Source organism: Indicator indicator, chromosome 3, assembly GCF_027791375.1.
Source record: "Indicator indicator isolate 239-I01 chromosome 3, UM_Iind_1.1, whole genome shotgun sequence".
NCBI classification, from domain to species: domain Eukaryota; kingdom Metazoa; phylum Chordata; class Aves; order Piciformes; family Indicatoridae; genus Indicator; species Indicator indicator.
This window is the reverse complement of record NC_072012.1, coordinates 39886991-39914764: the sequence shown is the minus strand read 5'-3', so window position 1 is coordinate 39914764 and position 27774 is coordinate 39886991. Positions and strand designations below refer to the sequence as shown.

The 27774-nt window shown below is 39.7% G+C and overlaps 1 protein-coding gene across 1 annotated transcript in view; it reads left to right on the top strand.

The window, feature by feature from the left end:
* The window catches only part of SCAF11 (SR-related CTD associated factor 11), a 50410-nt gene extending 27444 nt beyond the window's left edge, over positions 1 to 22966 (top strand). Inside the window, exons 4-15 of the mRNA XM_054399392.1 lie at positions 1081 to 1158; positions 2822 to 2919; positions 3502 to 3569; positions 4177 to 4232; positions 7089 to 7195; positions 8126 to 8215; positions 9340 to 9446; positions 12738 to 15272; positions 16935 to 17278; positions 20253 to 20471; positions 21221 to 21340; positions 22726 to 22966. Coding sequence (XP_054255367.1) covers positions 1081 to 1158; positions 2822 to 2919; positions 3502 to 3569; positions 4177 to 4232; positions 7089 to 7195; positions 8126 to 8215; positions 9340 to 9446; positions 12738 to 15272; positions 16935 to 17278; positions 20253 to 20471; positions 21221 to 21340; positions 22726 to 22854 — 3951 coding nt within the window. The 3' untranslated portion in view covers positions 22855 to 22966. The remainder of the gene's footprint in view (positions 1 to 1080; positions 1159 to 2821; positions 2920 to 3501; positions 3570 to 4176; positions 4233 to 7088; positions 7196 to 8125; positions 8216 to 9339; positions 9447 to 12737; positions 15273 to 16934; positions 17279 to 20252; positions 20472 to 21220; positions 21341 to 22725) is intronic.
* Positions 22967 to 27774: the final 4808 nt, after the last annotated feature.

The window sequence follows — 27774 nt, the reverse complement described above, 5'->3', positions numbered from 1 at the left end:
TCACACGCAAGTTTCTCCTAACTGCTTATGCAATTCTAATACTGTCTTGCTTGCATAAATAAAGTGTAATACTCTGGTAGTTCTCTCACAAGCAGAAATTGCATGTATGCATGCCTCTGAAGGGCATACAATTCATATACTTGTTCAGTGGATGAACTGGGGCTGGAGGCTGCGTGTGGGGTTTTTTCCTTTATTTTAGAAGAGTTCTGAAGTGTGCTTGTGAAGGCTAATGGAATGAACAAGGACAAAAAACCCCAAAACAACAAACAAACAGAAAATCCACCAACTTACCCACCCCCCCTCCAGCATGTCTGGAGTTAAAATGAATAGGCAGATCTCTAGCAGCAAAAATTAATATGTAATATGGATTTCTTTGAAAGTTGATTCGCTACATGATCCAGTTGGATGGAACTTCAGTTGAAACTTCCCTATTTCATGGTTAATAACATTTTATTGTTCTCTGTGTGTGTGTTATCTGATGTAGTGCAGCCTCAGTAAGAGGACATTGAGGTGATCGAGCAAAAAACAATCTATATTTCCATCAAGCTGTGGGGTAAAATAACCTTCAGTTCCATTCCCTTGCAAAGTGATTTGTAAAATTGTATTTTTCTTACCTGTGGGAATCTGTTCTCCCTGCTGACTGCAATGAGAGAGAGGTAGCATAGTCAAATATGTGAGACGAAGGAATCCCAGTCTTCCCGGATTTATGTTGTGAGGGGACATACAGCCCAACGTGTTCTGTTGAAAACGACATTAAGAAATAAGACACCAGAACTATGAAAAATGAAAAGGACAGTTGGTATAAAACCAGCTGCATTAAAGGAAAAAAAAAATGTAGGTAGTGCGTTGTAAAATGCTTTTACTTCGGAGATGCAGTCTTGTTTCCTTCAGATTTTCCCCTAAGGAGAAATCTGTTTGTATGAAACAAAACAGCAAGTGCATGGATAATGTGTAATTATCTTTTCTTACTATGAGCAAGTGGTAATTTGTTGTCTTTCTGTAAGCTATTACAATAGCAGAAGTATAGAAAACTTACTCCAACTTGGTAAAAATTTTGTAATAAGAACAATAATTTTTCAGACACAGGCTTCATGTCCTATTGATCGCAGACCATTCCAAGCAGTATGCAGGCTCAACACATTAGAAGAGCAGATAAAGGTATGTTCCAGGCTTATTTTCTTAAATAACTTCATTTGTAGCAGCACCCAAGTTATTATGCAGCCTTATTCATATGTCTGTGTTAAATAAGCTTCTCTAACAAAATAATTATTCATGGTTTTATTACTTATTTTAGCTAATTAATTATTCTTTTCAAAGCAAGCGTTTACGCTAGTAAAAATAATTGTAAAACTGCTGTTATGCTTTATAGTATTTTTGAGCATTCCTGATATATCCAAGAATAGAAATACAGTAATTGGTCTCAAAGTGTTTTTAACTGGGTTTTGTAAACAAGTACTGTATCAATTAGCATGCACTCTTGCCTTTTTTTTTTTTTTTTTTTTTTTTTTTTTTTTGGTCTGAGGTGAATCTAGTGCACTTACGGTCTCCAAGTCACAGTCAAAACCACATGAAGGCAAGAGGAATTAATTAATGCCAGGCCTTGTTCAACTTTCTGATTTTGTATATTTATTTATTAGTTGTTAATTCCGCTAAATATTGCTGTCAAGAGTGGTTCATCAACTAGGAAAATAAAATTTGGTTCTTGAAAATGTATATAGAGAGATGCTGATAATTCTGCGTACAGTTCTGAAATTCTGTGGTGAAATTACGGGTTTAACTAATTCCTATGTTTGGGGGTTTGCATCTTGTGATGTTATGAAGTGGGAGTTCCACCACTCATTTCTTGTGCTTCTGGCAGCCTAGGTAGTCAACTGCAAAGGAACCGTATTGACAGCTCTATATACTTCCCTCTCGTAGAAAGCCCTGCTAGCATATTTTATCATCTTCATTTTTGAAGAATCAAGGAAATAGCTGTAAAAAAGTAAACTGAAGGTTTCACTTGGAAGTGTGTAGCAGCTGTATCAAAATTCAGTCTGAAAGGTTCTTTATAGAACTACAGTGTAAACAGATGGGCAGAGAACAAAGGTCCTGCTCTGAAAAAGAGCCACAGAAGCAGTAGGAATACATGAAGTCTGTAGTGAGAATTGCGTTCATAGTGATCACTGTTAAGTGGCACTCTCAGGAGATTTCCTTTTGTGATACTCATAATTGGAATGCTCCTAGCTTAAGGAGTTGTATATAAAGCCAAGATTCTAAAATGTGGAAATACAGTGTCTAACACAAACAATTGCAACATGGCTATGGCAGCCACTTCGTGTTGTGTAATTGTATTGCTTTCATAGAATTTTAAAGTTTGGGGAGGGGAAGTTATAAAATCTGTAATTTATTTTACTATTGAGGAAAATAGGGTGTTTTTTAATTAGGAATAAGCATTTGAAACTGAGTAGTAGTTCAGCATTTCCCAAGCCTGAACCTTATCTATTCAGATCAACCAGCTTAGTTTAAAAAGCTTACCTTCTAAGTTGTCAGTGGAAGGTGGTGTATAGCTTATAGGTATTTGTCATAGTGGTCTGCATGCTTAGAGATTTTTGGTTTATGTGGAATTAGTATGTATCTCTGGCAGAGCCAATATATATATCCAGGTGGGGTATTTTCCATTTCATCAACCAAACAGATTTCAAATCTGAAAACTGGAAGATAATGAAGTAATGATATCAAATGATTTCAAGCTATTTGAGTTTTATTTTCTCTGTAGACCTGAATTAATTTAAAGCCCATGTGTACTGAGATTCTGTTGATTAACTTTATTCTTTCCATACAGGTTCAGATTAAAAAACAACTAAGGAGGAAGGAAGAAGAGGAAAACTGTGCTTGCAATAAGGGAAAACACAGACATGCAAAGATGAGAAGTTTTGTGAGGTTGGTTGTACATGTGATTGCATGCTTTCTAACTGGAATATTCAAAATATATAAAATCAACTGTTTTAAAAGGTACAGCCTGGGAAGTTTTTTCAAATTAAGTTTATTTTTAAATAAACTCTCTTCCAACAGTGGTTTACTTTTATCACTGATGTAATTCCAACACAAATAGCAATTAAGAAGCAAGATACAGTGCATTTCTTGCATTGAGCTCTGTGGAAGTTTCATTTTTCAAGCAATTCTGACAAATTTCTTGATTTTTAAATAAGATTTTATGGCCAGATCATATTTTAACAATGCAAATCTTGAGTTGTCTAAACAGATGTCCTCTTTTCATTGCAAACATTTGTGGTGTTCCTCTTTTACTATAAAACATAGTAATCAAGAACTGATTTCATTCTTGTGAGTCTTGAGAGGGATCTGTGTCAATGTATTTTTTTTTCCATCTGGCAGTCAGAACTCTCTTTATGTACATGAAATAAACATTTCTTAAAATAGGAGCTGTTTATGTTTCGATGCATATACTGTTAGCTTAAATATGCCCAGAAGTAACTTCTGTAATATCTTTTGTTAATCTTGCAGAGGAGTTGTATGTCCAGACAGAGGGCCATTAAGAGCAAGACTGAGCAAAATTGTGAAGAAAAAGTGCAGTAAGTTGGGATTTGTCCTCCATTTGCTAGAATTCCTGGGTTTTATTAAGGAACTCTAGACTTTTTTTTCTTGATGAGCCAATTTAATATTTTTTCCTTAATTACTTACATTTGCATGTGAAAATTAAATATCAAGGAATAGAAGCATGGAACTTGAGAGCAAAATTACAGTATGTGAAGCTACTGGAGAGACTGTTCAATTTCAGTCACAAGTGAAATGGATTTGGTTTCAGCCTGAAGTAATTTTCCGCATCAGACAGTTTGGTGCACAGCTAATGAGTAGTTTTTATTCACAGGAAGTTTTCTAGTGAGAGTTCAGACACAACAAGCACTAAGCTGTATTTTGGGGCTGCCATTTTGAGAGGCTTGTTCAATGGATGTTGTTCGGTTGTCGTCCTAACATCTGAAGTTAAGCCAGTATTATAAGAGGTGAACACTGCTAGATATATAAAACACTATTGTGAAGGTGCATGCATTTTAATTTTACTCAGATTGTACATAAACACATTGTAAGTACACTTGAGATGATTTTCATTGCAATAATAATGTTGACAACAGAGAAATCAGTATGCCAAAGTTAAGATCAAAGTTTTGTTTCTTATTGCAGGTAATATTTTATATGACAAACAAAACAAGAAAGCTTTATGTATGAAGATAAACAAGGTTGGTCCTGATAATTAAATATTTTTTTTTCCTTGAAAGCATTTTTTAAAACTAATTTTCTAGTTACTTTAAGGTTAATTTCTCTTTGTTGATTTTATTGTGATCTCAACTCATTTATTTGTCATCTTTTGGTTTGAAGTATATTACATGAGCTTCTCTCTCAGATTAAATTTAGTTTGGTGATGGTAAATGTTTTCATTTAGATTAGGGTGCTATATTATAGGATACTCTAACTACTCTGTTTTCATCTTCCTTGTCCGAAAGATGGTACTGGCTACAAACTGTTAGGCAAGTATCATTGTGTGAAAGATAGGAAGGTTTTCATTGTTTTCTTGAAAATACCTGGTTATAATCACCCAAGTAATAAGCTATGCACACTGCATCAAATTGTGGGTTCTTTTTAATGGGATATTACTCCCAAGAATGTCTCTTTGTAGGATTTTTGTTTTGTTCATAAATTTAGCCTATAACACAGGCTTATAGTTTAGAAGGAGCTATAAAGGCTCCGTTGCTTAGTATCTGCCCTGCCTCTTCAAAAATACTTCGTGTCTGGGACACAAGTTTGTGATCAGTGCTTTCCCAGCTCATAGTTGTTCCTGTAAATACATCTGCATGAAACAGAAATTCATGGCTTTAAACTTATAAATGTCATTTTCTCCTTAAATTCTCTCTTACCTGAACTTTAAAAATCTGGAGGGAAAAACTGTCTTCAGGTCCCTGTTTTGACTACTGCCTGGCTTTTTCTAGTGTATGGGTACATACCACCTCATGTGTCTTTTCTGTATCTGGTAACCTGAGCCATCACTTTTATTTGGTGCTTATGCACCATAGTTCTCAGTGATATCTTTGGCTCCAGCCTTCTCCTTGTAAGTCAGGTATTTAGATTTTTCAGTTCTGTACCCATATAAAGTTAAAGTACCTTTAGTTGAGTTGAATCATTTTGAACTGGAAGGTTAAGGCCTCTAATTTTGCTTCAAGATTGGTGAATGGTTTCATATCAGGTTTCACTGATTTTTTGTGCACTATTTGTGCCTTAATGTCTCACATTACTCCTATTGCAAAAGAAAAGGTGTATAAACAAAAGTAGAACCATTAAAAACTAAGAGTGTTAGGTACAGGGCTCAATTAGCCAATAAAGGTTTGAAATTTAAAAGAAAGCATTGATTTACTAACAACCAATTAATAAGGATGTTTGTGGATCATCTAAGTAGCTTATTTAGGTGGAGGAAGAAGTGTTAGTGTTCAAAATGATCGTATTTTAAAAATAAACCCAAAATCGTTTTAGGAGAAACTAACAATTTGCACAGTGATGGAACAGGGCATCAAAACCAGCTCCGTATCAAAGTTGGATGGAATGTATGGATAACAAATGCATACTTGAGACATATATTCTATTGCAAAATTTATTTTTCATAGAATCACAGAATTTTCAGGGTTGGAAGGGACCTCAAGGATCATCTAGTTCCAAGCCCCCTGCCATGGGCAGCGACACCTTCCACCAGATCAGGCTGCCCAGAGACACATCCAGCCTTAAAAATCTTCAGGGATGAGGCTTCCACCACCTCCCTGGGCAACCTGCTCCAGTGTCTCACCGCTCTTATGATGAAGAACTTCCTAATGTCTAATCTAAATCTACCCTCCTCTAGCTTGGATCTAGCTTTTCATCAGAGTAAAGACAGCATTTCCCCACATTTTCTTTCAGAATATCAGTTTACATTTTAAAACACCAGTCATAGGGAATGAACAGGAATGTTCTAGTCAGATGCACGGTGGCATTAACCCTTTAGGTGAAAGGCCGTAAATGGCAAAAAGGCGTCAGTGTAAGTGTGTCAGTCTGGAGGGTTGTTGTTCAGTCAGCTCAGTGCGCAGCAGCAGAGTGTACTGCTGGCAACGCAAAGGGCGGTGCGCTGGCATACACTGGGACAAGGCCTTGTTAACAATTGCAGTGATGGGTGGTGGTCATTAAAGCGTGAGGTGGGTTCTAGATGTTGTGTCTTTGTGTGAGGGCCCGGTAAACAGACGCACCAGTCAGTCTTCAGTTTTTTAATCCTACCTAAAGGCAAAGGAGAATCCCAGCTGTTTCACAGAATGTTAAAGGTTGGAAAGGACCTCCAGAGATCATCGAGTCCAACCCCCCTGCCAAAAGCAGGATCATTTAGGGTAGTCCACACAGGAATGCATCCAGGCAGGTTTTGAAAGTCTCCAGGGAAGGAGACTCCACAACCCTCCTGGGCAGCCTGTTCCAGTGCTCCATCACCCTCACAGTGAAAAAGTTTCTCCTTACGTTGAGCTAAAACCTTCTATATTCAAGTTTGTATCCGTTGTTCCTTGACTGTGCACCACTGAAAAGAGATTGGCCCCATCCACTTGACACCCACCCCTCAGATATTTATAGATGCTGGTCAGATCCCCTCTTAGTCTTCTCTTCTCAACCTTAGGTTTTCATGTTACTGTAAAACCAGACATTCAGTGAACTGCTGTGAAGGGGTCTGTGTGAAGGTGCTAGTGCTGTGATCCTCTAGGTAGTAGAAATGGGCATTGTAAAATCCTGAAGAACAAGCTTATTTGTTCATACGTTCTATATACAGCATTAAATATTTTTGCCATGGGTAGCCTATGTGAAGTATAAAGTTTCTCTGCAGAGAGCAGGTGTTGGAAATTTAGAGACTTAGAGAGAAAATTCATTTGCCACAACGAATCTCAGCGAATCTCAGCATAGAACTATAGAGCTACTATGGTGCCTGATTTTTGTGAGCTGCAGTCTTGCGGACTTGATTTAATTTCAGGATGTGTTTAGGTATTAAATGTAATTTTATTTTGTATGTCTTTAATTCTTTTGTTTGGGTGCTTTTGTAGCCCAGAAGACAGACCCACTGGAATGAGTGCTACAGAACTAATTTCTTCAGCACGCTTCCAGCTGGTGGTAGTAATGAAGAATCCTATTCTACCTGTAGAAATGACTGGTTGGTATTTACTAGTGTTTAAAAACTGCTGGGTTTCTGCATTGTAGATGCTCAAGTTCCTTCTGCTTCTGCCTATATAGTGCCTACAAATATTTTTAAGATTGGTTGCATTTATGAAGAGCTGTTAAAGGATAAACACGAACATTTTAAAATGGGTATCATTAAGGGCACTCCCCAATTTCTGTCATGCGTTCAGCATTGAAATACTTAATGTTTGGACTTTTAATCTTGCTGATTTAATACTTCTTGCTGAGTTGAAGCCTAGCAACAGGAAAGAGCTAGTCTCTTTACAACAGCATTTAGCAAAAGAGTTAGCAGTAAATATCCTAATTTGTATCAGAAACAAACTTTTTGTTGTTCCTTGACTCCAAGAGGAATACAGGAATACTTTAAATACACCATGAAGCAGGTTTGCTTTATGAGTCTGATACATTTACTGTATGTAAAAAAAAAAAAAAAAAAAAAAAGCCCACACAACTTTTTGGCCAAGAAGATGAGAGGAAAACTATTATTTGGATAATACAGCTTAATCAAAAAAATCGATGTGTCTATGGACTCTGTTTTCAACAGGCTATAAATGAAAAGGCGGGGGGAAGGGAAAACAACAAGGACAAACCAAACCAAAAAAATCCCCACAAAAACCAACCCTTGTTGCCATGCATGCAACAGTGTTAATTTGTCAAGGATGCAAAGTTCATCTTTCAGCTCCCTAGAAGACACATTTCACCTCCTGTCTTCTGTCTGCCTCATTGCTTAGGACTTCTGTTATGTTTAATATGACTACTCTTTCCCTCTAAATTACTGTGCATCATATCTGTTGAGAGTTCTAATATAGTTTCCATTTTTAAAAAGTTGTTGATAGAATCAAGTATTAAAATGCAAAATTTACATAGTACAAAGTTAACTTTTTGTATAAAATTTGTATTTCAGTACAGAATTCACAGAAATTGACACAGTGATCAGACAGAAGAGACAAGAACTGGAATTGTCCTGTTTATCTGTACTGGCTAGAGTTGAAAGGTATGTTTTGTATTTATAGTGCAAAGAATCTTAATAAAAAACTTGAAGTTTGACATCTGATTAATGGAAATTGCTCTTTAGGTAGAATACATAAAATTAAATAATGTTTGCATGTGACTTTCTAAATTTTTGCTGCATGTTATTTTTATGTTAATTTTTTCTATCTTAATGATTTTTTTTAATATGACCAGCATAGTAACTCCACTGATTTGTGCCTCTTAACATGTCACTTTTTCACAGAAGTGCAAGTTTAATTATATTTTCTAGTTGAAGGTTAGTGTTCAGTGTGCTTTTAAAATTATTTAAATCGTTGGAAATTAGGCTACATTTGCTTTAAAATCAGTCTGATTCTGATTCTATCATCCCTGTCCTCTGTTTTCAGGGATTGCTTCTAACATTTCTGTAATTGTTTATAAACAAATGCATATAGTAAGAGTTAAGAGGGATTCTATCATACGAAAAAGAGGACATAAAACATTTTATCAGACAAAAAGAGCAAGTGAAGAGATTGTTCTTCATTATAATTAAATGTTGTACCTGCAATTTAAATCATTAATTCTTTGCATGTGTATTTCTTTATAGAAAGTTTCATTCCATGAATAACTTAAAAATTGTAGGTCCATAACTAAATTATAGGTTTGTCCAAGGTTTGCTGAGGGAGTCTGTATAAGTATATAGTTAATTTTGTATGTTTAAAAACAAAAAAGGGAAAAGAAAAAAGCCTTTGCTCAGTTGTTGTGTAGACTGTTCCTCATTTTTCTCCAGAAAAATTAACTTAGCTCTTCCGCTAAGTACTAAATCAGCATTCAGAATTTTATGTCCAGTAGTATAGCCTACTAATTTGGAGTAGACTGTCAACAGTTCTGTGTTTGCCTTTAAAGAAAGACAAATGTCCACGGCTTTAACATACCTACCTTGTTCAAGCTGTATTGCTAGATTTTAAGCCTTAATGTAAGCCTGAAGTAAAGTAAAAGAAGGAAAGATTTGTTTTCTATCAGTTTTGCTTTTCTCTCCAACTGTGATGAGCTTGGAAGTGTTATGGTTGCCTAATGTTTTGGGTTTGTGTATTGCTAACTTATTACAAACAGGTAAAATGACAAATGTTCATGCTTTTGCTTTTCCAGAGTTCCTTTAATGTCTTATGGAGCTGAAGCTGAGACCTTTCTTTTCACTTCTGCTGCAGTGGCTGGGACAATTTTTCCAACAAATATCAGGCCTTTGGAAAACTTTGGTAAACTTTTTTTTTGTAAGTTTTACTTATAGCTCATGTGGAGTATTGTTAAAATATGATTCTTGGAAACCAATGCAGAACATTTAGTTAGAGTTAGCAGGGGGTGCAAAAGTAAAAATCTGGTTTGATTCAGTTTGGTACTGTTTCAAAACCAGCTTAGTTTCTTTTTGAAATTAGAATATGAGCCAGCCAGCCAAAAACTTGTTAAACTTTGTTAAAGGTTCTTATTTCACCTCTGCATTCCCCAGTGAAAAATAGGTCGATTCCTTAGGCCTCTGGTGTCTGGCAGTGAAATTTAACTGATCCATAACCATTTCTGCTTATCGTTGTTGATAATATCAGCAGCTGATCCACAAATACTGAGAACATTGTCATCTCCAAAGCAGAGTTTTGGGTGGGAAAGCAGCAGATTTTGACTTTGAGTCTTTATAAAGAACAAAAAGGAAATTGTTTTTTCCACATATTTTTGTTTTAAACATTATATGTAGAACAGAATTTTCTCATTTGTCTTGATTGGAACGTTGATACTTTTATATAAGTATTCCATTTCCTCTCTTGCTGAGATGTGAAATTACCAAGCTAGCAAGATAAAGCAAAAGATTCTTGTTACTATGTTATGTCTCCAAATATTCTTGCTACACCTGAACTAAAGTTCAGATCTTAAATGTAATCTGTTACACTCTGGACAAAGTTGAATGCAGTGATCAAGACTAAATTCTAAAATACTGTAGCACGTTGTCATTAAAGTTTGAAGTTAGCTTCAGTTTGACTTAAAGACTTCCTACTGCTAAGGAGCATGCAGGAAGTAAGACACAGAGTCTTAAAATTTCTTAGGGAAACTAGGGGATGTTGAGGATGAAGATGCCAAGGACTTTGGTTACATTTTGTTGAGTGAGTGTTCCTTCCCCATTCAGTTTTTATACAGTGACTGAGCAAAAGGCAGGCATGCACAAGAAAAGGTGAGAACAACGGCAAAGAATAAAAGAAGAAAGGAGCAAGGCCCTTTTTACAGGAGGTAGAAGAGACAAAGGAAAAGGCAGAAGAATGGGGGAAACAGTGGAACTTTCTCCAAAAGTGGAGAACGGGAGAAAAATTAATGAAGTAGATGCATATCAAAAATGGGCAAACTCAATCTTGTGACTCTTACTTGTGAGAAAGAGATGGTAACCTAAGCATTTTTTCCCCCTTATCTCTTGGTCATACATAAATTATACAGAGTAGTTGTTGACAGTTGCCTATGGAGTTGTGCAAGGAGGCATACAGATATCAGTTCAGTGATGGTCTTCTACTGCTCAAAACTTCCCTGCAGCTGTTTAAGTTTTTTTGTTTCTTTCACTATTAAATAATCTTTTTATTAATTTGACCCAAAAGGGTATTACTGACTATACAAGTAGCATTATGATTTAGACTGGCTTATGCAGTTCTTTCATGTGATTACAACGTTTTTATTTAAAAAATTATTTGTTGAGCTGAAATGCCTTGTATTTAGTCCAGGTCCAAAGATTGTGAAGCTTTTTTGTTAAAATTTTGCAAGTAAAGAGTGCTCAAAATGGGTTCGTATTTCACAAGCAGACTTTGAAAGTGCTACGAAGATAACTTGCCTTTTAATTCTGTCAGGATTCCAACATCCCATTTGTATTCTGATTTTTTTATTATTGCAGAGTGATTTCCTCCTTTTTGAAGAAAATCATCATAGATACTAAAAATTCTTAATGGCACATAACATCTGACTTAATGTAGCGGGTTTGAAGATGTAGTTAGCCTGAGACAGTCAAATGTGGCTGAGCAACTGCTGGTAAAGCACCATAAAGCCACTTTCTAACAAAATTACTGGGCAGACTGTGCCTGTCACCTAAAACTCCTTTGCAAGTGCTTTACCACACACGTTATTTTCTTTTAAATATATAGATCCTTCTATGCAATTGATACTGTTGGTTTTCATTACCTTAGCTGGTAACTTCTTCAGTGGACATCCAGGTGCTTGTGGAGTTACATGTTGGATTATTACACTGAGTAGACAGTGATAGGCTTTTCATTCTGCTAACAAAGTAGTAAGTGGTAGAAAGAGGTTTTTGTGCTGTTACTTCTCTAACGCCTATCCTATTTTTAGATAATCTGTTTAAGAATACGTTAAACAAATAATTTAGTGCAGCAGAAGCACTGGAAATAATGTTACACAGAGAGTTAGAATCAAGAGTCTGTATGATGTGATAAATTCATTGCAAAGTCCATAGCAATTAATCTTTCTTAGCAAGTTTCCGTTCATTTGTGTATGAAATTTAAGCTGTAAAAAGAATTCATTTCAGCACCAAATTCTTGATGCTTTCTGAAACCTACACAAAGTGTGAAACAAATGAATGGATGTCTCAAGAAATTAACTTAGTTCTGAGAATGAGTATTACATTCAAATATATTTACTTAATTATCATTAATCTTTAATTTCTGAGCTGTCTCTCATAAGCTTTTGTAGATATCAAGAGTCTCTTTTCCTTTACAGTGAATATAACCCTTGGCTTACCTACAAAGACTTCTGTCAAATTGTGGACAGCATGAAATAAATTAATAGTGTCAACACAAGGATTTCTGTGCCGCTGTGTGCAACTTTAATCTTTCTTCTTACAGCTTTGGTTTTTTGATCCCCCTAGGCTGCCCTAAAACTTGCACTCTATTCAGCTTGTTAGTTTAAGTCCAGTTCGCCATGGGGTTTGTCTTATAAGTAGTGAATTAGTTTGCACTGTTTGAAATTGTATAGAGAGGAATGCTGTCATTGCTGCTTCTGATAAACTGCTTTTAATGGTTATCCACTGATAACCATTTAAAAATGTCACTTTCTGGAGTACTGAGGCTTCATTGCCAACAGGGCTGCATTATAGAACAACAGGAACTGCTGTATGTTGAGGGTGTTGTGTGGTTAACTCTTTCCCTAACAGCTAGGACTCTGGCTATCTTTGAACAGCAATATCAATTAGCGTTTTCCTTGTGAATGCTGTTACTGCCATGCAACCATGCCAGCACTGCTTCTAAAATGTGTATTTAGATGTTGAATGTGTCACTTTGTTAGCTTGATTCTGTTCTGTAAAAAACCAAAAGCAAGCAAACAAAAAAAAACACCCCAGACTGTATTAAAAATTAAAAAAAAAAAAAAAAAAAGGGCAAAGGGCATAATTGTGGCAGCATTTCATACTAAATCTTAAATTGCACTATTTAAAGATATCTGCTAAACTGGGAAAGGTAATTTTATGTTTGGATAAATGGTTAGTATCAAACTTTAATGTGTTCTGCTTTCATTAGAATCTCTAGGCAAAGGACATGCTGTTGCATGTACCCAAGAAGGAGAAGAGAAAAAGCAAGCTTCTGGTTCATCTGGCACCAGAGGAACTAGAAGGAAATCAGTTAATACTACTCCTACAAGAAGGTCTGCACGAAACAGCAAAAATGAGCCTCTGAGTCAGTCTCGGAGCTCACCTCGCTCAAGCAGTTCTGCGTGCGGTGCCCCTGATGGCAATAACTCATCCCTGAATAAATCTCCGTCAGAGTCAGAGAAGCCTCCGCCAAGGCGGAAGTCTAAAAGAGCAGTCAAACAGAAAACACCTGTTGGTAGAAAGAAGCTGAGAAGATCTGCACGTTCCGAGAAATCATCCAGCGATTCGGTGGAAGACGATGACGTGGCTGAGTCTGAAGCAGTTGTAACTGCAGATCAAGAGCAGCAGTCAGATGATGACAGCAATAGTGCAAGCCTTCTGCAGAAACACAACGCGGAAACAGAATCTGCTAACGGATTGGAAAGCTGTGGTGAACACGCAGAAACGGAGGAAACTGCAGTAGAATGTGACAAAAGTGAAGATAATTCAGGCAACGTGGAAGTATGCTTTTCTGTCCAAGAGTCTCCAGTACTAACCTCAGGGGATGAAAGTCAGGAATTCGATGTCAGAGGAGTTAGTGAAAAAAACGTTTGTCTTACCAATGAGGACGTCTGTGAAAGTGCTCTCGAACAAATGGAAACAGTGGCTAGTCCCAGAGACGAAGTACGTGATGATGCAGCTTCTGAAAAAGTAGATCAGACATTGTGTAGTCCTCAGAATGAGTTGACAGAGAACGTAGAAACTCTGACAAAAATAGATCAACCTGTCGCTAGTCCAGAAAATGAGCTCTTGGAATCTCCAGAACCTTTGGGAAAAGACCAGCCACTAGAGAGCCCCAGAAGTGAATTGCCCAAGCACCCAGAAACCATAGAAACAGATTATTCTGAGGCTGAAATAAAAACAGTAGTAGACTGTGCAAGTACAGATATTCAAAACACAAAAACTACTCAGGATGAAGAGCCAGCTACCTTAATCTGCAGTACAGCTATGGACAGTACATCAGAACAATCCTTAAAGGAACATGCCATGCCAGAAAGTGAAGAGGGTGGAAATCCAGAGTCACCTCAGGTAAATGCTGAACATAAACATTTTGGTGAAGATAACAATGAAATGATACCAATGGATTGTGACTCATTTTGCAGTGACCAGAATGAACCTCAGATTGAGCAGTTACCACCAGCTGAAAGTACAAAGGAAGAAGAGAGCTCTTTACAAAGAGATGTGGGAGACTGTGCATCAGTTTCAGGACTCTCTGATGAAAAAGAAGAAACTGTAATTCTAGATGAAACTGTAACTCAAGAAAGAGAGTGCCAGTCAGAACTCAAAAAAGATAAAAAGATTCGAACTAGGAAGTCTAGATTTCACTCTCCATCAACAACCTGGTCTCCTTCTAGGAAAGAGGGCAGGAAATCTCAGTCACCATCCCCTAAAAGGGAGATGACCAGAGACAGGAGCTCGCGATCACCCAAAAAAGAAACTGACAGGGAGGGAAGAAGATCCTTATCTTGGTCGCCAAAGAGAGAGACAGTCAGAGATGAGAAAAAAACACCATCTCGATCTCCCAAAAGGGAAACTGCCAGGGAAAGCAGGAGATCATCTTCTCAGTCAAGAACTAAGGATTCATCTCCAAGGCAAAAGTCTAGATCTCGAAGCAGTGATAGGGATAGTCAAAGAAGAGATCGTGACAGGGAAAGAAGAAGTAGGAGGAAGTCCAGGTCGCGGTCACGATCTAGGTCAAGATCACAATCTAGGACAAGAAATAGAGGTTCTTCCTTCTCTAGAAATGAGAGGGACAGTCATTCACCTCGATGGAAAGAGAGGTGGACAAATGACAGCTGGAGGTGTCCCAGAGGAAATGATCGATGCAGAAGAAGTGATCAAGAAAAACAAAATGAAAGTCTTAAAAAAGAGAAGGACAATACAGAACAGAGCAATGATGATCAAAGTTCTTCAGACAAGCGGAGGAATGATTGTCCAGACTGGGTAATGGAAAGGATAAACTCTGTTCCAGAAGTCAGGAACAGAGAAAGAGATAAACCGCACTGGGAAGACAGCAGGCATGATAATTCAGGACAGTCTTGGAACAAAAACCTTGGTTCTGGTTGGATTCCAAATCGAGGGAGAGGTCATCGTGGCCGAGGTGGGCGTGGAAGAGGCGGTTTCATGTATGGAGACTGGAGCGAAAATCACTGGCAAAACAGAAAACCTCTCTCAGGGAACTCAAATGGTTCTGGGAATGAAACTTCAAGGTTCCCAGAACATCAGCCATACAAGCGTAAGAATGAACAAGATTATTCTTTTGACACACCTGCTGACAGATCTGGGTGGACATCTGCATCCAGCTGGGCTGTAAGAAAGACTTTACCTGCTGATGTGCAGAATTATTATTCCAGAAGGGGACGCAATTCATCAAGCCCACAGTCTGGATGGGGAATGAGACAAGAAGAGGAGACACCTGAACAAGGTATTCATAGCTTTGAAACATAATAGATGAGTCACAGCTTCAGCAGCCAAGTAAACTACTCCTCACCTTGACCTATCAAGTTAGTTAGTTCTTCAGAATAATTCAGGGTGAATCTATAGTCTGTCTTTGCAGTATGGAGATTTGCAGGTGTGGGGCTTGGGGATTTCCTGTGTTTTGATGACTTTTCTGGTTTTGCCTAAAGTTAGATGTAATTTAAGGACTATGCATTTGAAGAGTATTATTTCAGTAAAGCAGTTTGGTTGAAGAAGCAGCAAGTTTCCTTCTTCCTTATTTTCAGCATCTGCACACCTTTTAAAAAGGGCAGGTTTTTTCAAGGAGACTAGCATTTCACAGAATCAGAATACTAGAGGTTGGAAGGGACCTCCAGAGACCATCAGGTCCAACCCCTCTGCATTTAAAAACTGTAAAATCCAGTTCTGAAGGCAGCCATGCTTTGACTTCCCCAGTGTCTCATTGCTTTTTCTTTCATTTTTATCCATTTTCATCTTACATGCCAGAAGTTTTTTCCCACTTTTCAGAAACAGCTGGATCAGTGGCTTCTTGTGAGGCAACGTTGTCAACCTTCAATCTGCTGCAGGCAAAATTTATCAAATCTTTAACTGAAGGTTTTGTGTGATTTGCAGTCTTTATTTCACATAGTTCAGGAACAATCACACTGCTATATTCACTTTTGGAACCTGGACTGGGCTGAGTGGTCACTCAAAACTGGATAAAAGAGGCTGGGTTGGCATCACAACATGGTCCTGGGCAGCCTGCTTTTGCTGACCCTGCTTGAGGAGGGAGGGTTGTGGCTAGATGGTCTCAATAGGTCCTTTCCAACCACAGTGATTCTGTTATCCAATGGTCTTTAAAAAAGGGGGTTTGGGATGAAGCATAAGGGTTTAAATTAGGCGACAGAGTGCCTGAAGAGGGGGGTTCTAAGGGAAGAATATCTGAATTACAACCCCATCAGCCTTTTCTCTGAGCTGATTTTTTGACTTCTGGAATATTTGCTGCATGTATCTAGACAGTAACTCTTTAGGCTTCTGTTAAAGACAGAGTGAGAGAGTAATTTTTTTTTTTTTTTTTAAAAGAAACACCACCCCAAGAGATTATTTTTACTTCTAGGCTTTACACATTGTACCATCACAAGGTTTTTGGAACAATTCTTTGAATATCTTTGAAACTGGTCAAGGGTGTTTCAGTGAAAGAAAAAGATCAGAGTGTTGCTGTAGTTACCAGGAATGGCTGCAGGGAGTGTGGGTGAAGGAGGCCAAGGGGAGAAGAGCATTGCATGTGTGGTGACATATGGCAGAAACTAGATAAGCTCTGTTGTCATCTTTGTTCTTTGAGGGAGAATTACTGTGCCGTTGTGACAAAATAATTTATTAGCTGTGCTGTGCCAACAAGTAGAGAAAATAGAAATTCAAAGTGCAGGCTTCCAAGGTAACCTGAACTTTTTTAGAAACTACCATGTGGCCCTGTGACACATCTGGAGAGGAGTATAACAACATACTGAAACAGCTTTAAAATACCCAGATGATAGAAATTTTTTTTTTGCTTCTCCATACTTCATGAAGATAGTAGACACCTGGCTCTGGGTTTTGCTTTATAGCATATGGATTTGCTACTTCATGTACTGTTTGTTGTTTCTCTTGATAGATCCAAACCTCAAAGACCAAGGCAACCAGCAAAGCGATGGTTCTCAGTTACCAATAAATATGATGCAGCAACAAATGAATGTAATGCCACAAGTGAATGCACAGCACCCACCTATGAATATCTTCCCGTATCCAGTGGGTGTCCCTCCTCCCATGATGAATATGCAACGAAGTCCTTTCAACATCCACCCTCCAATGCCCATGCATCTCCCTACCGGAGTGCCTCTCATACAGGTAGCTGCTCCCACAAATTTGTCTCAGGGATTACCTCCGCCTCCACCTCCACCCCCACCATCTCAACAAGTCAGCTTCATTGCTTCACAGCAAGATGGAAAACAGTTGCAGGTATGCTTTGTCAGAAGCCATGGCAAGAGCGGCTTCTTAAATCAAATACCACAGTCTTAATAAATTTATACAATTTATACTTGCAGTTACTTTCTCTCTTGCCTGTCTTATTCCACCCCACACCAAATTTAAAGTGAATGTATCCATGAGGATAAGGGGGGGTTGGGCTGTTGTTTTATAAATAATACACCACACCATAGCTGGGTTTTTGTGGAAGAGTTCCAGCTGGTAATGAAACACTGAAAAATTTCATCAGTGTTGTCCATTGCCTTTTTCTTCCTAGAATTGACTCGTTTCCCAAGACTTAAGTTTTGCCTTTCAAAACTTGATGCTTTTAAGCTTTGGAAAATGCTTGAATCCCCTTGTCTGTAGGAAGTGACCTAAATGTCTTTGTTGCAGTCATCATCTCATGGGGAGCATCAGTGGAGGAGAACTATCTCGAGTACTGCATGGCACCCATTTGTTCCACACTTCCATTCTCCAGCTGTCATTATCACTACCTCAGCAGCTTCCCCACACACATGCATTTTCTATTCTGTTTAATCTTCGAAGCCTTTTTGTTAATAATTTCCAAACTCTCTTTGGTATGTTTTATTTCTCTGTCCTTGCCTGAATCTCCTGTTTCTGTGTGCCCTGTTTGAGTCCTAACCCTCACTTTGATTCTCCAGTTTCAAAAGGGCTGTGGTGCTTGTGGCAGGTCAGACCATCTTGTGCCCTGCAAGATACCTTAAAACAACTTTTGTCTGTGTGAACTCCTCCTGTAGCCAGCTGTTTATGTTAAGAGCATTTATATCAGGGAAGGGAATATGAACAACTTCCAGGAGGATGCTTGGCCCTGTGATCAGATATAACACTGCATGTGTGATGTGTAAAGGACTCTTCGGGGGCTGACTGAGGTTTGTGCTTTTCTTCTGTTTCTGACTGCCTGCTGTAATCAAAAATTCTTTTCCTGTCATTCCAGGTTTTAAAAGTGATGTTCTAAAACAGTAATTTCTCACCCTCTGTTTTCATGCATTAAAGTGATAAGTAGCCTACATTCTTTTCCCTTCTGCTGCTTTTATCATGTTAACTTAGAACAGAAGAAGTTAAGTGCTGGGGGAAATACTGAGTGGGGTTACAGGCCCTATGAAATACTTCAGTTCAAGGTAAACCAGTAAGGTACTATTGGAAGTAAAACACTGATGGATTGCTTGTTGATGTGATTCATGCCTGATACCTGTAATTAAAACTTCCAGAACTGGAGATAGAGTAGGCTTAACCGCTAAAGAACACAGGCTGTGAGTCTTGGTGTAATACAGTATCTAGTGCAGCAGTGAATCTGTTTCTGTAAAGACTGTGCACTGCTCCAAAATGACAACTACTTGTTAGTTAAGCCTGTGTTACAATCAATCCTCCTACCTGCTGTTGTGGAATAGTGCCTGTGAACCTGAATGCTCTTGGCAGCTGCTGCTGCTTTTTCCTTTCAGCTTCTGTTGGAGAAGTCTTTGGTGGCAGCACCATAGAAATTACATAGAAATTACAATACTGCAGGACTCCATCTGTCCTTCCTGTTGAGAAGAAGATGAAGAGCATGCACTGGGAAGTGTTAGCATGCTGCTTTTAACAGCTCAGTATCTCTGTCCTTTCCAAGGAGGTCAAATTCCTGTTTCATTATCTTCCACCTGGATAAATGCAGATGTGAAAAAAAAGTAATGCTGAAGACATGCAAAAAAGTGGCATTTAGGGTAGCCTGACGGAAATATGTTGGGTGAATGCATTCTTGGCTTTTGCCAAAACTGACCTCAATCCGAGGTCTGAGAGTACCCAATTTCTGAGTTCCACAGCATCAGCAATGCTGGTGCTCCTTTGGTGCTGTTTGGAAATGGACAGAAAACAGCTCTTCTTGAAGAACAAAACGGGTCCTGGCTTCAACCAGCATTTCACCTCTAGCCTTGAGCAGACTTGCAAGTTCAAGCTGATAACCAAGTTAAAATAAATGTTTCCAGAGCAGCATCATTAGATGCAAGAATGCAGGTGGGGTTTTAACTTGACCTCTCATGTATATTTAGGTGCTGATTTAAAAAAAAAAAAAAAAGTTCATCTGTTACACAAAACAAGGCTCCTGAGACAAGCAGAGAGGTTCCGCAGCCATAAGCTTCTGTTCTAGTTTTGAGCAACGAGCTGCCCAGGGCAGAAGGAGAGAAAAGATATTTTACGCCTTCCCAAGGAGTAAATAAAAATGCTCCACAGTGAACTGGAAGTTTAAATGGAAATTCTGTTTCAAAAATATATACAAAAGGCATTCAACTGAAAGGAATACATTTACAAATTAGGCTCAGTTCTTCACCTGGGCCTACCAGGCCAAAGCCTTCCAGAGCATTCCAAAAACCTCCACCCCACTCAGCCTCAGTAGTCCCAAGAGCAGCAAAACTGCCCTCGCACAAGGCCAAGGCCAGGAGAAAGCCTCTCCCCACAAACCATGAAGATTATAGCCTGGGCATCCTGAGACAGAAGAGAAGAGAAAATTGGCTGTACACTCCCTTAAATAGAGAGATACAGGAAAATGGAATAGAATGACAGATTACAATATCCTGGGACAAGCTGTGAGTCTCTCTGGGACTCTGTAGCCTCTGGAGGACTTTTCTTTATGGTTATACCAATTAACTCTTGATTTCCCTTAACCTACAACAGCTTCCTTCCCCTTGCGCTAACCTCTTCCATGCCTCTTTGCAGGAGTTTGTTTCATCACTGCGATGTGAGACAGAATCTAGTACCCACCATGGTGACGTGGAGGTTGCCTTACTTTCCAAGCTTTGTTTTTTCTTTGAGTAGATTTGACCCCAATGTGTGTACCTTCCATAGTGATGGATAGTGTGGAAATTGGCTAATGAACCCCAAGCATGGAGTGTCTCTGTGCTGTCTGTAGCTTCCAGGACTTCTCAAGAGGTTCATTGTCATGCTCAACATGCTAACTACTGATAACTTTTTGAAACAGGGTGTTCCAAGTGCTGCTCCTGTAAGTAATAATGTGAGTGCTCCAGCCTTGCCTGCTCCAACAGCAGTCCCGGGAAACGTGGGAACAGTTCAGGGACCAAGTTCGGGTAATACAACGTCGTCAGGTCACGTCAAGAGCTCTAATGCAGCTGTAAAATTGGGAGAAAACAAAGCAAGTGTAACAGTGGAAGCGAGTGCAGATAGCTCAAAGAAGGACCAGGCAAGTTCAGAGTATATTTATATATACTTTTTTTAATACGTTTATATGTAAAATGTATGTGAATTTTGATATACTGAAAAAGTAGTCAACTATGGCAATACCCCTTATGTGACTGTACTTGATGCTATCATAGAATGGCCTGGGTTGGTACCTCCAAAGGTCATCTAGTCCAGCTCACTCTACAGTAAGCAGGGACATCTTCCACTAGATCAGGATGCCCAGAGCCCTGCTGAGCCTTGCTTTGGTATCTCCAGGGACAGGGCCCCAAAGACCTCCCTGGGCAACCTGTTCCAGTGTTCTGCCACCCTCATGGTAAAGAACCTGTTCCTAACATCCAATCTAAATCTGCTCTTCTCTGGTTTGAAACCATTGCCCTTGTCCTATCACTGCAGGCCTTTGTAAACAGTCTCTCCATCCTTCTTGTATGTGATCATCTCACATATGTGATACTTTCGTGGCAGCTCTTGGACATAAGCTAGCAAACTGACTCTTTTGACTGTAGCCTTCTTTAAGACAGTACTATGATGAGAAGTCATGGAGTTGCTGTGGGCTAACCTTCTGTTGTTTGTAAGATAGGCAGCTCTCAGGAGAGCTGAAACGGGAGTGAGGAGTGTGAGAGGTTTTCTGGTCTTCTGTAGTAACTTTTTTCTGTAAAGATTTAATTTGTGATAAAAGGATATGGATGCAGGCAGTGAGAAATAACAAGTTTCTTGTTTTGTTTGTTTGTTTGTTTGGTTTTTTTTCATCAGAAACTGTTAATTCAGGAAAAAGCAGCCCAGGAAGTCAAACTGGCTATTAAACCTTTCTACCAAAATAAAGACATCACCAAGGAGGAATACAAAGAAATCGTGCGGAAGGCTGTAGATAAAGTAAGTTGATCCTAGTAATCCAAAGTGCATGCATATCAACAGAGATAAGGTTTGGGGTGGATTTCTTAATCTTGTGGGAGCAACAGGTAGTTGCTGGGACAGGGGAAGAGGAAAAATAAAAATTCATAGTATACCAAAGGACCTCAAGAATCATCTAGTCCAACCTTTCAGGGTAAGAATATAGTTTAAATGAGGTGGCCCAGCACCCTGTCAAGCCATACCTTGAAACTGTCTAATGTAGGGTATTCCACCACCTCCCTTGGGAGTTTATTCCAATGTTTAATAGTTCAAAAGGTGAATTTTTTTTCTGGCATCCAGTCCAAATCTCCCTGGTAGCAACTTGTCCCCATTACCCCTTGTCTTTACCATGGGACTCTGTAAAAAGGGAGTCTCTCCCCTCATGTTAGCCACCCTTTATGTACTTGTACATGGCTATGAGGTCTCCCCTAAGACTTCTCTTCTCAAGGCTGAGCCAACCCAGTTGTCTTAGCTTTCCTTCATATGACAGGTCTTTCTGTCCTCTGATCATTCTTGTGGCCCTTCTCTGGACCCTTTCCACCCTGTTCTCATCCTTCTTGTATAGCGGGGACCAAAACTGCACAGTGCTCAAGGTTGCAGCCTGACTAGTGCTGAATAAAAAATAATACTTTTGTCTTTCACCATGAGAGCCTTCCTAGCTCCCCAGAACTCATTTATTGTGTGAAAGAGTTGAATTGGAATTCAGAAATATTTGGGAATCAACTGAGGAAGCATTAGGAGTTTCATAAAGTTGTTCTGCTTGAGGTAGAGAAACGTGAAGTGTTGGGAAGAGAAGTACTGTGGAACAGTGGCACATCAGCAAAGATGTGTCTTGGTTTTGAGTGCACAGAAACTCTTTTACCCTTCGCCAGGGGAGCACTCCACGCAGGATGGGAAATTTAAATGGAAGTAGTATTCACAACTATATACAACTGTACAAAAATATAAAAAATATACAAATGCACATTCAGCCTTGGCCCAGTTCTCTCCATCATCCAAAACCTTCCCCCCATTGGGTCAAAACCCCAGGCCTCAATGCCTGCCCCCCATACCTGCCTACCCAGACTCGAATGACCCAGGAAAAATTATCCAGGCTGCTCAAGGCCAAAAGCCTCCCAAGAATTCCAAACAAGAGATAGCAGGAGAGAGGGGAAAAAGGGGCAGAACTGCCTATGCTGTCTGTTTATAAAGGGGAGATGCAGGCATGATGGGATGACATGACAAAAGATTACACTTTCTGGTATCCACCTCCCTGCACCTCTCTGGTACATGGAGGACTTTCAGCTTCATGGTTAAGACATCCAAGTTCTTAAACCCACATGTTTCAAACTTTTTTTTTTTTTTTTCTGTCTTTAAAACCTTTGTAGGTTTGTCACAGCAAGAGTGGAGAAGTGAATTCTGCCAAGGTGGCCAATCTAGTGAAAGCATACGTAGACAAATACAAACACTCACGGAAGAAAAACCCTGAGGAGGTGGTCTCGGGTGAAAGGAAATGAAAAAACCACCTTTTCAGTTTGTCATTTTATTCTCTCTGCAAAGTGCAATTTCAAGATGAACCATTAACTGAAAACTGATTCAAGTCTGATTTTGATAAAATTATTTTTCAATGTAGTATATAATGTTTTGTTCTAAAGAAATTATAGATCTGCAGGGCAACTTTATTCCTTTTTAAAAAGAAAACAAACAGATGTCTAAAACAATCAAGATGTAAAGAAGAATCATTAGGGATGTATGATTGTGTGGATACTTAGATGTACAGCATTTTGACTTGAATAACAGAATACATGAAATTAGAAACTTCTGAGGACATTGGGTTTGCAACATGTATGTACAGTAATTGGTCAGATTAAGTAAAATTTTTCTTTTGATTTTCCTTTCCCCCACCCCCTTAATTATAGCAAAGATAATGTATTGCCTTGACAAATATTTCTAGCATTAACTGGACAGGCTGAATGCAGAGGGCGTGACAATGTGTATATAAAAAAAAGGCACATGGAGTTGTCTGGACAGAACTGTTTAGTTTTTAAAAAGAAAATTGATAAACAGTAAAATGCAGTGCCCAGGACCATGGGCCTGCAGGTCTGTTGTAACACCAAATAAAAACTATGCTGCTTGGTTTTGTTTGTGACGTTGGTGAATTTGTTTCAAGATAGTGGGATGAGCTTGAATGATTTTTACATGCTGAAAGCCCTCAGTCACCACACACTGACAACCTCAGTTCCTGGCTCTAACCCTGCCCTTAGCTAGTATGGAATTACTGTTCTAGAGCTGGTTGTTCAGAAACGTATACCAAGTCAAGTCAAAAAAGCTGGAGTTTGTTACTAGGCTCCCTGTTGATTAGAGCTCACCAGTTGTGCTAATCCTAGCTGCATAATACTTTGCATAGTATTTTGCTTTGTTAACTAGGGACTGTAGTGTGGATCACCAGACTGCTGTCACTGAATGTGTGCAATCTGAAGTCATGTACAGCATCTTTCCTACTTCCCTGAGCACTTTGGCATAGAGAGGTCAGTAGAGATACTGCAAGCATTTAAAAGCATTGAATGTGCTAAGAGAAATGCCTACACCTAAGGTAAAACCAGTTTTACTGAGGTGGCAGCAGGGAGGGTTGCTGAAACACTGAGATGACTATGTGCTCCTTATGGAAGGAACAACTTGGTATCCTCCTGGGGGTGACTGGAGAAGGAGCCTTGCTCTGAGATAGTGCTGTCTGAGAGTAAGGGAGTAAGAATTTCTATTAGTATTTCAGCACTTTCCCTCCAGTCCTGCCACACAATAGCAACCTTTGGTGTTGGCTCAGCCTAGCTCCTGATCCAGCCCAAGGTCTCCTGGCCCAAAAGCATTAACATGAACCATTTGGACAGAAAATATCAATGTGACTTTTCTGATCAATTACCTCTTCCTAGCCAGTAGCTCCCACATTAACTTTTCTCAGCAAAGGCCACAGTCTTATCCTGTAAGATGGAAGCCCTGTCCCTGGAATTCTTTTAGGCCAAGCTGGATATGGCTCTGGGCAACCTAATCTAGTGGAAAGTGTCCCTGCCCCATGGCAGGGGGGTTGGAACTGGATGATCCTTGAGGTCCCTTTCAACCCTGACAGTTCTGTGATTCTGTAACTTTTATAGAAGCCTGAGGATGAAATGAGGGAGACAGCCACATGGTTGTGTACCCACATGGTTACACAAAGAGCTCTCTCTGTGCACAGAAGGTGATGCTGGTCCCAGCGGTTGGTCACTCAGTTTTAACATAACTTTCTGCAGAGTTAATGAAGCATTTGACTGTCTGTATTTATTTTTGTGTGCCTAAATACTATGTAAATTAGAATGCATTTTCTACAGTCAAGCCAGGTTTTAGATTTTGTTCAGAATACCCAGTTTGACACTGGTATCAATTTGTATGACCTCTTGAACTATTTGAAGCTAAAACTGGTTAGCACCTTTTGGAAAACGTTGTAGCAGATTGCTATGTCTCTCCAGGTTTTTATCGCTCCGTGCGTCTTTTCTTACTTTTACTACACTTCTCCTTCTCTAAATTTTTGGATTTTAATGAGTTTTTGTAACTTTTTACTCTATACAGTTGAGCCTTGCTATAAAACTTCTTTCAGGAGCCACATAAGTGTTTTCTGGGGTTTTTGTTCCGTTTCAGAGGAGAGGTAGAAACTGGGTGATAAGGAGGAAGGGAGTATTTAAATTGGGAGAGGGGAAGGGGCATTAGTTTCTTGTTTTGCAGCTCCTGGCTGGAAGATAAAACTGTCACTTGCCTGCCACGTTGTTGGGGCAGTGACTTGTAGTGATGCTCTACTGTATTTCAAAAGGTTAATGAAGAGTATCAGAGTAGCCTGTGACCAGTAACTCTGGTTTTGACAATGGGATACTGTGGAACTTAGTAGAAACTAATGCAGTTCATTACAGTTTCTGTGTAAAACAAACATTGTATTGCCTTAGTCCATTGCTTATTCCTACTTTTCCCAAAAAGCAGTGAAGTCTTTGTTGATGCAACTGTCTACTACTTTAACCTCATAGTCATGGTCTTGTTCAAGTAGCATGGAAGCTGTATTCCTATTTATTGAAGCTCCTTGTACCGAAAGTCCCAACATGCACTAGCAGCTAAAGGCAAAGCGATTGGGACACTGAGCCCTTCTGATGTCTACAGGATCAGTCATTCACTCGTTTCAAATGGCCTCAAGGAACACAGGTACAAAGCTGTATCCCTTCAGTGAACTTATGCAGCTCAAAAGGGGTTTCCCTTGCACTCCTTCCACTGTCTCATTGTGCATGCTGCTTGAATGTCTCATCCTACAGATGTATCTTAGGAGCACAGTGGCTGTCCAAACTGTTTGTAGCACAAGCCTGGAGTGCTGTCTATGGGGGGCGGGGGGGGAAACCACAACAAAAAACCACTCTAAAAACTAGTTTTGTATAGTGCCTAACAGTTTTAATAAATTCTTTTCACTAAGCTGGCAGTAGTCTGTGTTTGGTCTTCAGAAATTCTGGCTCAAGTGGTTTAATTCAGGAAGCAAGGTAATTATTATTTTGCACACACGTATTTAGCATCATTCTATGTTGTCTGGGCAGCCCCTCCTTTACATCTTACTTGTTTTCACTTCGTCTATCTTCACCCTGCCTGGCCTGCCTGCAGATGCTGCAAGATAAAGAAAAGCATGCATGTGGCAAAATATTTACTGCAAGTGCTGTAGTGCCCAAACAAGGGCAGGAATCAAACCAAACTAGGCCATGTCCTCCCTACCCGCTAGAAGTATTGATCAAAACAATGGGCTTTGCTGAAACAGCCCAATGCAATATTCAGCACCTGATAGCCTGCCCTAGTTGGAAGGGACCTCAGGAGATAAAGTCCAGCAGCGCCCACCCACCCCCCCCAAAACAGAACCATAGAATCTAGTGCAGGTCACACAGGAATGCATCCAGATGGGTCTTAAGGAGACTCCACCACCTCTCTGGGGAGCCTGTTCCAGTGCTCTGTGACACTTAAAGAAGTGTTTTCTCATGTTGAGGTGGAACTTCCTGTGCTCTAGTTTACATCCAGTGCCCCTTGTCCTATCCCAGGGTGCAAGTGAGAAGAGGATGTCCCTTCCTTCTTGACACCCAGTCCTCAGATACTCACATCTATTAGATTCCCTTCTCAGTCTTCTCCTCTGCAGACTAACTTTGCTGTTCTTCAGGGTGGCTGGCTGGTGGCTCTGTGAAATGTAGAGAAGCTTTGTAGAGGATTTGGGTTGGATTAGCTGGGTGACACATCCATGGAGGGCAAGGATTGTCTTACCTTGATACTGCTCCAGGTGCTGTCTTGTTTCTGCGTCTAATGAACACGCCCTAACTGACAGGCCTGTAGTCTTAGGAAGAGTGTGCCAGTTTGAGGAGCAAGGGTAGACATTAAGGTCAAGGCTCAAGGCAGGGGGGGCTTGGTGTGGATGGTCACTGGGAAGAGGGAGGCCCAGAGGTGTCAGTTACTTGAGGACAAGTTTTGAGACAGAAGAGCACTGAGAGCAGGGCCTGCAGTTGTAATCATCTGGTGATGCTGGGCTACTGAGATTAAGCCAGAAGGTTTAGTCTTAATCTGTCATGACATTACCTCAAGTAGGTGGAGATAAGAGTGAAGATCACTGCAGGGGAGGCCAGGGTAAGACATGGTGAAGGACATTACTTCCAATAAAAAACAGTCTTGAGGAAAGTAATTTAAACCAACTGACTGCAGTTAATGAAAACCATTGCCTAAGCTGTAAGCCAGTCTTGTTTCCACTTGCCTCCTTGGGGGCATGGACCTTTCCAAGCATCCTAACAGCAAAAATCACCACTTCAGCTACTGCTGCAAGTACCTTGTTGGTACATTGGCTTGATGTAAGCCACATCTGCTGCTGCTCCCTTGGCCTTCCTCTGCAGTTTGCTGCATGCCCCACACAGGCATTGCCGAGCTTTTGGTTTTTTGCACAGGTAAAGATCTTGATCTGGGTCCTGCAAATACATGCACGGCAAGCTTAAGCAGGTCAGCAGTTTCATGCACCTACTCAAATGACATGTGTCAGGAGAACCATCTGCCTGCTCTCCTCAGAGAGAATGAATGTGAGCACAGGTAGAACATGCGAAGAGGAGAGGGACATGGCAACAAACAGCAGGAGCAGAAGCAGCTCATAGATGAGGACTTCAATTTTTGCTGAATAAGTACCATTGCAAGCCAATTTACACAGCTAAAGCATTTCTAGATCCTGAGCCTCTGCAAGTAGTGCCTTGAAATCTGTTTTGCTGTAGGGATCACTGTGTTAGAGGCTCCTGCCAACGAAAGTGTTTGGCGTTTCCCCAGAAGCCACATCTCAGGCATCATAAACACAGCATTGGTGTGTCAAACAAGTAGGTGGATTCCAAAGTTCAGCTTACACTTTTTGAATCATAGCAATGAAGCTA